At 35.3% G+C, this 9,884-nt stretch overlaps 2 protein-coding genes across 3 annotated transcripts; both read right to left on the bottom strand.

Annotated features, from left to right (window-relative positions):
- Positions 1–376: 376 nt before the first annotated feature.
- On the bottom strand, positions 377–6,002 carry LOC102310255. Its single transcript, XM_042216448.1, has 9 exons — positions 5,753–6,002; positions 4,206–4,487; positions 3,327–3,437; positions 3,174–3,189; positions 2,980–3,065; positions 2,749–2,799; positions 2,329–2,388; positions 2,110–2,175; positions 377–1,972 (listed from the first exon to the last, which is right to left on the bottom strand). Exons 1-9 carry the CDS (start codon positions 5,826–5,828, stop codon positions 1,968–1,970), a joined length of 753 nt encoding a protein of 250 aa, XP_042072382.1. The 5' UTR covers positions 5,829–6,002; the 3' UTR covers positions 377–1,967.
- A 1,003-nt stretch (positions 6,003–7,005) lies between these two features.
- Positions 7,006–9,837, bottom strand: LOC121813030 (cell surface glycoprotein MUC18-like). 2 transcript variants are annotated; one of them, XM_042216450.1, is made up of 3 exons: positions 9,316–9,836; positions 8,902–9,090; positions 7,006–7,431 (listed from the first exon to the last, which is right to left on the bottom strand). In XM_042216450.1, exons 1-3 carry the CDS (start codon positions 9,407–9,409, stop codon positions 7,142–7,144), a joined length of 573 nt encoding a protein of 190 aa, XP_042072384.1. In that variant the 5' UTR covers positions 9,410–9,836; the 3' UTR covers positions 7,006–7,141. The 2 variants fall into 2 exon arrangements, with proteins under 2 accessions (XP_042072384.1, XP_042072383.1); XM_042216449.1 differs by having other exon boundaries at positions 7,007–7,431; positions 8,824–9,090; positions 9,316–9,837.
- Between the last annotated feature and the right edge of the window lie 47 nt (positions 9,838–9,884).

Below are 9,884 nucleotides of genomic sequence, written 5' to 3'. Positions count from 1 at the left end.
GGAGTGCAATAACTTATTGGGTGTTCTTTCTAAGCTGAGACAGTCAAAACTTCATTAGAATATTATTATAATTTTAAATTGATGTACTGTAATTATTAGTGTTTTTATCTATTACCTTTGAATAATCATATCTGCTGTCTAAACACTTTCACAATCCTGCTCCTTTTTTAAAGCCAAGAATTAGACAATCTTTCTATTTTTATAAAATAACTAGATGATGTATTTGTTGTAAAACTGAACAAATAAACAAACAAATAAATACTGTATCACTGAGTGTGTTTGATGAACAAGTACCCTCATCAACACCCAAGGCATCAGCAGTTGCAAGACAGTAATCTGTGTATTTGTTGGTACCTCTGAAGATCAATATCTAGGCTCCTATTTTTAACAGTAGAGTAAATCCTGTAGTCACACTGTACATATAATTATTATTTCTGTCTTTCTCTTCCCATGTACAGCTGTTCATGAACATTCCCCACTCTGAGCCATGTATGATCTGATAGCACTTAACTTACTTTAGTGTTTAGAACACAAACGTTCAAGTCAATTTGAATCAATTTTGTTTATTTAACAACAACTCACAATAATAGCCGCCTCAAAATGCTTTATTTTATAAGATAATCACCTTAAAATAAAAAGTCTGCTTTAAACAAGCACCTGGTAACAGCTGGGAGGAAGAACTAAATCTTACACTGACAGAAACTAAAATATGTGGATGATATCAGCCATGTGTGAATTAGATCTATCTGGAGCAATGAAGCGCAGAAACAAGAAAACAAGAAAAATTGTTTTTCAACAAACAAGACTGTAGATGTAACAATATTTGAGATTAAATATCTTATAGGAAACACATATTCATATAACACAATTGCAGCTCTCCAAGCAGCTTCCATAAAATAAAATTTAAAGTTGATCTTTTCCTAAAGCTGTTAAAAGAAGAAAAGCAACTTTATAGAAAAATGTCAAGTGATGCTTAATTCATGCAGGGGAAGAGAAACATGTATGCTTATCATACACATCAAATGATTTTAGAAACAACACAGGAAACATCTGTAAACATGCACTGCTCAAAAAAAAATTTAAGTAATTATTTTTAATCAGTGTTTAGCATCACATCACTCAAATGTCTATCCTCGATGAAGTAGCAGAAAATGTAGTTAACACTAGGTACAGCAGGGTGAGACGATCCCTGGATGCTACAGAGGTTGTACAGGATGTCCAACTCCTCTAGGATGCCAATTCAGTGCATGCTCAAGAGTCTGTCACCCACTGTCAGACCCTATTGTGCTGTGGGTCTTGGGTTCCTCCTGGTATGATAATGACCACCCTCATGTGTTGAGAGTATGCAGGCAGTTCCTGGAGGATTACGGAATTGATACGACTGACTGGTCCCCACAGTCGCCTGACCAAAATCCAACTGGGACATTATGCTTCTCTCCATCTGAAGCTGCCATGCTGCAGCTCAGACTCTCCAGGAGCTCAGATGCCCTGGTCCAGATCTTGGAGGAGATCCCCAGGACACCATTGACTCATTATTCATATGCTCCAAGATTGTCAGGCATGCACACAAGCACACGTTGGCCAAACTGACAACTGAGTATCATTCTGAGTTGGTGGAATGAACATTTGACAAAATGGACAAACCTGCTGCATTATTTTGTCACTTTGATGTGTCTCTGCATTTAGCCCTCTGTAGGTTGTTGACTTTCATTTCCAAATGTTGTTTATTTTTATTTTTTTATTTGCTGTTTATTTATTGAGCAATCTAAATGTAAAAAGACTCTAAAGAGCATCCTGGTCTCAAAGCCAGATCATCAGTTGGTGCTATTATGATGAAAGAAAGTTTGTTTGACTTTATTTTATTTTACAAAACAGTGCATAATCTCATTTTCTCCAATGAGCTCTTTACTTCTAATGGAATTAACTCAGTTTTGTCACTGATCCGGTTGGTTTTGCAGATCTTGTTATTAATCTGAAAGAAATGGTGCAGCACAATTCAGTCATTAAAGGAGATTTAGAACTAAATTTACTCCCTAAAAACTTAAAAACTTTAGTATTTAAGTTCATCGTTACAGCAACATGTAAGCTATTTTATTTCTGCACAGTTACCCAGAGCTGTTTGTGATTTAACTTCAGAATAAACTGTTTCATCAGCTGCTGCAGGAGCTGGTTTTCCTGCAAATAAAGAAATGATTTGTCAAATGTCATTGCAAGTGCCTCTTTGTTCAAAGTGACAACTTGATTTATTTATACGGTTTTCCCTGGTGTGTAAAACGTGTAAAACCCAAAACAAAAGAAATAAGGTACTCATTTTATTACATTACTTACCTTTGTGTCTCTTAGGTTTCGCTTTAGTGTAATAGACCCGTGCGTACAACAGGCTGTCATCTAAAAGAGGATGGACAGATGAGCAGCATTAAAAAATGAGTGGCTTTAATTTCCTTTATATTTTCTGTCAGTTAACACCTACAGTAACTCATCACAGGAACAGACTGAAGGAGATTTTCGCTCTATTGAAGACGAGATTTTATGACAACCTGTTACTGTTAAATCTCATTTCAGTGTCAGATCACTTCAAGCTTCCTCCACCCTGGTTATTAAAGTTGAACTGACCCTGTGTTACACTGGAAGGACCAAGTGTCCAACCTCTTTGTTTTCTTATCTGTGTGCAGCTGATTTCTAAAACTTCAATGTTTAAACATAAATAATCACAGTCTTCATATGTCAATGCTACTGTATCTACTTTACCATTTTGTGTGTCATCATGGTCTTTGATTGATTCATAAACACAAGCATCACCTACAAAAACAAGCCAATGTTAGGTTAAAAATTGAATTTCTTATGTATGGGTTTGATTATCTTCTAAATCAGCAAACTAGAAACAGATATATTGGACCTGGAGTTTAAAAATCATCAGTAAATAAATTAATAAATACAACAACAACAACAACAACAAAACTTGTCATGGATCAGGCTGACCTTGGACAGTAGAGTTATCTTGACTGTGTTGAGCTTCATCCTTGATCATGTGGTTCATTACAGAGCTCTGATTTGTGCTCCGAGTCCTGGTGGAACAAAAAAAACAACAAAAAAACCAAACGTAGTAAACTGATAGATTTAATAAGAAACACAGGATGTAGTTCTAGTACAGGAGAGGGGAGATTTGAACCAACCTGACAAAGAATGAATCTGTAAGAAAAGACAATTACATTTTTTATTGTAACCTGTTGTGGTGCAGAAATATTACATTGAGAGTTCAGGATACATCTGTGATTTTTATTATTTACATCATATTCAGTTTAATATCAGATGGTTAATGGTCTCACCCTTTGACTGTTTGAAGCGACACAAAAGCAGAAGAAGAAGAAGAATCAGTAAAACTCCACAAACGAGTCCAACGATCAAAGGAGTGAGAAATGAAGAGCTTTCAGGTGCTGCTGTAATAATACCAGGCTTTAATTAGATGCATTTAAACAGATTATTAACATAATTCACATGGGAACATTTTAAAATATAGTATTATTTACAATATCACTATTCCTAATAATAACTGAAAATATTCTATTTGTTTTACTATCATATTTCTCTGTGGTGATTATTTACCTGAATAGTGAATAAAAGAAAAAACTTTTGAATTTCACATCACCTGTTTATCATTCCTTTATGAACAAAGTTCTTTAAACCAACAGCATATTTTGATTCATGCAAGTGGTGATAAATTCTGTGAATAGTTTTCTAATTCAAATACATAATGTCAGCTTTACAGAGACAAAAGTATATATCGCTATTTTATCAATTTGTATTTATACTTTAAAGCTCTGTGCTAATATGTTTAAGCTCAGAAGAACATTTACGTTTTTTTGCAGACACTGAATTTTTCAGTAATGATAATTATTATTATAATTATACAGTAGATGATGAGTGAGCATAGAAGTAGATTCACATCTTCATATATTCTGAGTATTGTATAAAAACATAATGAATACTGACAAACGGAAGTATTCACTCTAATCTGTTGAACCCTGGTGTGCACTCTCCCCTCACAGTTGTATTCTGCATCATCGGGTTTTAAAAGCATATTTAACTTCCTGAATTCATTTTTGTTGGAAGTTTGGTCGTTTTCCATTCATACATCCACTAAAGGTGTAAATGTCAGATCATTAACTTTTCACATTTTGTGTTTCTAGAAGAAGAAAAAAACTCACCCCTGCGATCAATCCTGACTGACTGGCTGTCCTCTGTGTAGTAAACTGGGTTTCCTCTTCCTCCTCTGCACTTGTAGAGTCCTTCCTGTGAGACACTGATTTGTCCATTTGAGTGGAAAACTGCATCTTGTGTGGTCAGGGCTTCAGAGGATTTCTCATCTCTGTACCAGTAGTATTTCCATCCAGATGATGATGATGAGTTCACAGAGCAGGTCAGGGTCACACTGCCCCCTACTGGAATGTCTCTCATATCAGAAGTTATTTGGGCCTTTGATTGATCTGCTGTTGAGTTTAAACAAAGACACAAAGAAAATATGAATATATACCCCACATGAGGGATCACACGGCCCTGATGTTGTCTCCGTTAATGTTACCTCTTGTAAACCTGCTCTCCAGTTTCCAACAACACAAAGGAAGGAATAAGACTAAACTGAAATGGTATGAGTAATCTTACAGATGCCTATAATGCATTTTAGTATTTTAGTGTTTATATATTTTTTCTGTTTCATTATGATTCTTCTTTGGATTTATAAAATAATACTTGTGCTTATTCTGTGTGATTCCTTCTTATTACCACAACAGAAGACACAGAACTTCTCACTAATGGAATTTTATAAGTCCCACATCCCACACAGCTGCACAGACAAATTTAATATAGAAACATTTTATTTATGAGATTTTTTTCAAATTTCAGACTTTCATAAAACATTTTCATTTGATTAGATTATTTTTTCATGGTAAGTTTGCTTTGATTAGGGAATAGTCTTCTTCCTACATGATCAGAAGAAACATACCAACATATCTCTGTCTCTATAAACCTCCTGTTGAACACATACACACTAATATCAAAAACTTCCACATCACTGTTTGTTCCATTAATAAAACGAAATGCATTCATTTATCTACCACTGCTCATGCAAAGTTCTTAAATAAAGTGTTTGAAAGCATCAATTTCATGACAAAAAAAGAAAGAAGAACATTTTTCACACAGTTCACCTCAGTTGGCAAAACAAACCAGTCACTAAAAATGTTGATTGATGCAACCAAATCACTCTCTCTCTAGGATGCCTCACCCCACAGTAATGAAACTGAACAAGGAAAATATTGCATTACTTCTTGTAATCACAAAGAAAACTAGTAATTAAAGAAAAAACATTAATCTTACTATCTCTAAATGTTGGATAATTTAATATCGCTAATATGCTACATCTTCAGCCCACACATTTAGTCCACTTTGTATTTCCACAGACATCACCTCAGTGTTTGTTTGTAATAATACATTTTTCCATCTTGTCAGTTTTTTTCTGTTTTTGTATTTCTGTCATCATTGTCCTCAGGTGATGGAGCAGCAGGTCAGCATTGGCGTCTCTATACCAGCTGAAGGTTCATGACACAAAGTGGTGACAAACTGTCTACAATGAGGCTACTATCAGCTGCAGCTCTTTGTCTGACTAACAGTGTAACATGCTTTGTAGACCATTGAATTCATCCTGTGCTGACCATTATGACATTTGTCAAATGGAGATCACACAACAAACATGACTTACTTGATGCTGACAATGTGAAGGCTTCACTCCACTCTGTTGAAGAATATGAGTCATCTCTGCGTCGACTCTTACACATGTAGTCTCCACTGCTGGACTCAGAAACTCTGAATGTCACATCATTATTGTGTGTCCACTGTGTGGGTGTCCTGGGTCCTCTCCATTCATACTCCCACTCAGTGGTTTCACCTCCTTCCTGCACCTCACATGTCAGAGTGATCGTCTCACCTCTGAATATCTGAGGCCAGTTGGGTTGTTGTTTTACAACAACTTTATTGGAAACTGTTCACACATATTAACAGTTGAGATACAAACAGAAACATGAAATCAACACAGAAAACTCAACATTGTATGTTTGATAATCATGAGTGAATGTATATTTCAAACTAAATTACTGAACTCACTGGTTTTCTCAATGGTGACATCATCACTTTATCAGTGTAGTAAACTGGGTTTCCTCTTGTTCCTCTGCAGCTGTAGATTCCTCCTTGAGATACTCTGATATCTCTGTTTTGTTGATCTCTGATTTGAACTTCAGAGGTTGTTTGGGTTCGTCTGAACCACTCATATTTCCATCCATCAGAGCTCTGCACAGAGCAGGTCAGTGTCACACTGCCCCCTACTGGTATGATTGTTGTTCCTGCTGTCAGTGTGGCCCTGGGTTTATCTGCTGTTATGAAAAGAAAGAGTGAAAATAAATATGTTTTCATTATAAAAATAGACACATTTTAAAAAGCTACATTTTACTAAAGAATGCTTTAATGTTATGCAGTTTCCCAGTTAGAACAAAATCACTACCCTTCGTTATTATATGACTATTGCTTTTGTCTTTGTTCCCAGTAATGTAAGAGGTTTGAATATTTATTTGTCCCTGTCTCAGCAGGGAGATAATCGTAATGTAACTCTTGCTGTAGATCTTAAAATAAACGCACTGTTTGTCCATTCTATGGCCTGGAAACGTCACATTAATGTAAACTTATACAGTTCTCTGATGAAGGATACACAATGATGGATTAAGAAGGCTGTATGCAGGTTTAGACAATCAAAACATCATTGAGGACAACTTTACATTAACATACATTTTTGATGTTCCCCCTTTTTCTCTTGTGATTTGCAACAAACAAAATATCATAAGGGCACAAAAAAGGCAACAAAAAAGCTAAATTTTAACATTTTCAGATAATGATCTTCCCACTACCAATGAAATCTACAAAAAATATTATTTTCTTTTTTGTGTTTTTTTTACTCTTGTCTGTCTTTTCTCTGCAGTTTAAATTTACAGCATGTTAGAAACTGTTTACACATATTAACAGTTGAGATACAAATAAAAAAACGAAATCAACACAGAAAACTTAACATTGTACGTTTGATAATCATGAGTGAATGTATATTTCAAACTAAATTACTGAACTCACTGGTTTTTTTAATGTTGACATGATCACTTATATCAGTGTAGTAAACTGGGTTTCCTCTTGTTCCTCTGCAGCTGTAGATTCCTCCTTGAGATACTCTGATATCTCTGTTTTGTTGATCTCTGATTTTACCTTCATAGGTTGTTTGGGTTCGTCTGAACCACTCATATTTCCATCCATCAGAGCTCTGCACAGAGCAGGTCAGTGTCACACTGCCCCCTACTGGTATGATTGTTGTTCCTGCTGTCAGTGTGGCCCAGGGTCTATATGCTGTTATCAAAAAGACAAAAAGAAAACACACAGCCATTGAACAACATTTTAAAATATGCTTTCATTTTATTTAAATTCCAACTTCCAAGAAGAGATGTCTTTGCTGAGCACGCATCATTCTCAGGGACTCCTCTCATCCTGCCAATAAACTCTTCCAGCTCCTCCCCTTCAGCTGACGCTACCGGACCCTACAGACTAAAACCAGCAGGTTTATGAACAGCTTCTTCCCCACAGCTGTCAGCTTACTGAATTCAGTCCCCTGCTGAACCTTTCCATCCACACCGACTTATCCCTCCTAATGACCATGATCATGACTGTCATTCATTCTCAACATTCACCATATGCTTACATTGGTTACTGCTATAGTTTAGGACACTGAACCAGTATAGTCTCTGGTATAGTGCGTACACTGTTCACTATTATAGTCTGTTCAGAGCGCTATGCTTCCACTGTGAATATATTCATAGCACTCTGTAGATCTGTTTACCATATGTAGCACATCTGTATATATTTAGCAAAGCTTTATATTTGTTCATAGTACATCTGTATTTCTGCCTGTCTGTATAGCAATACAGAACATCTGTATACTATATAGATCATCTGTATATCTGTACATATGTCTGTAGGTCATCTGTATATTTGCTCTCTCTGTACATAATCTGTTCATAACTATCCCACCATTTATTTATACTACCCTTATCTGTATATAATTGCTCCTATTTTTTAGCACTTACTACTCTTGCACTCTAAACAGATGCAAACTGTATTTCCTTAACCTGTATTTATAAATGTGTAATGACAATAAAGTTGAATGCTAATCCTAATTAAATTTATTTTTTAAATACAGTTTAAGATCATTTTATTTTTTTCTGAGGTGGTGAGAGAGCTACAATATTGAGGTTAGTTGGGTAATTCAGGTAGATCTCTAAATAAGCACATTTCAAATGTTTGTCCATTCTTTGGCCTGAAGAAGTCACACTGAATGTAAACTAATGAAGTTCACTGTTGAAGGAAACACACTGATGGGTTCAGAGGGATCTGCCTGGTTTCACATTTAGACAACAGAAACATCGTCACCTTAAATTATGTGGAGCTTTTGATGTTTCTTTTTTCATTATTTAAATTACATTTCATCCACAGTTATTCTTGTTATACATTAAAACATGCATATGTTGTATTGACAAAAAAACATATTGTCTGAGTATTTTGGTTGTAGTGTGTATTGTCAACAAAGTTAGGTAAAATGCAAGGGTCTTGTTTAAAGTTTAAAGTTTCAATACATTGGAAATAAAATTGTTTCAATGAAACATTTATTAAACACATATATTTTTTTTATAATTCAGATGAGTATTTTAACTGGAGTCATCACATTATTAATCACTGAGGACTTACCTAATACAGTTACAGAGACAGTATTACTGTTCTTTGTATAATGTGACCCCTTTGAGCTGCCATAGCACTGGTATTTACCACTGTGATCTGTAGATCTCATTTCTAATGTGTAGACTTTGTATTCACTGTAGCGGACAAAGTCTCGACCATCCTTGTTGATTGTGTAATACCAGTCAGTGTCTCTTCCTTCATTCATGTCACACTTGAAGGTAACAAACTCTCCAATGAAATAACTGGACCAGCTGGGTTCAATAGTTAGCACAGCAGCTAGAATCCAACACAAACAGACAATTAGCAATCTGAAACACTTATTTAATGCTCAAGGCAAGACATTGATTGATAACACTTTATTTATATTCACACAAAATGAAAATACTGTGATAAATAGAAAAAAAGTAACACAAATAGGATCTGCATTAGAGTCATACAGGTTGAGAATAACCTTTTTAAAATAAAAAGGAAGAAATTGAAAAAGGAAAACTGTTCAGTCACCTTGAGCGTGTCCACTGCAGACGAGCGTACAGAGCACTACAATAAAGACAGAAACTTCAGACATTATCAAACTAAAGACACCAAAATGTAACATAAATAAAAAAAGCTGTTGGTAATGATGTGTCTCATTTCTTGAGGCACATGATCAATAGTGAGTTAATGACCTTCTTAAGGAACAATCCCACTAGTGTTTAAAGTCCAGTCGCTTTCTTACCAAGCTCCTTAAAACACTTGGAGATTTTCAATGTCTCCTATGATCTGAGTCAGTGCACTAAAATCTAATCCAGTCTACAAACAAACATGGTGATAACAGACATGAGTGTCCTCTGATCACATGACCTGAAATGGTACAGGCCATCCTCTTTGGGCAGCCAGTGAAAGACTGGGTTCCAAAAGAGAAATGATCTCCCCAGTATTTCCTTTATGTATTAGAAAAAAATCTAAAAAATTAATGCCATTGACAAATTGCAATGGCTCACTTCTCTCAACAAGAATTTCTCTAGAAAGTGATATATAATATAAGGTGGAAATAATGTACGTGTCTTCAACAGCAAACACCATTAAGCTGA

The sequence above is a fragment of the Haplochromis burtoni genome, unplaced genomic scaffold, assembly GCF_018398535.1.
Source record: "Haplochromis burtoni strain Fernald_Lab_line unplaced genomic scaffold, NCSU_Asbu1 Contig_1061, whole genome shotgun sequence".
NCBI classification, from domain to species: domain Eukaryota; kingdom Metazoa; phylum Chordata; class Actinopteri; order Cichliformes; family Cichlidae; genus Haplochromis; species Haplochromis burtoni.
This window is presented reverse-complemented; position numbering and strand designations above follow the sequence as displayed.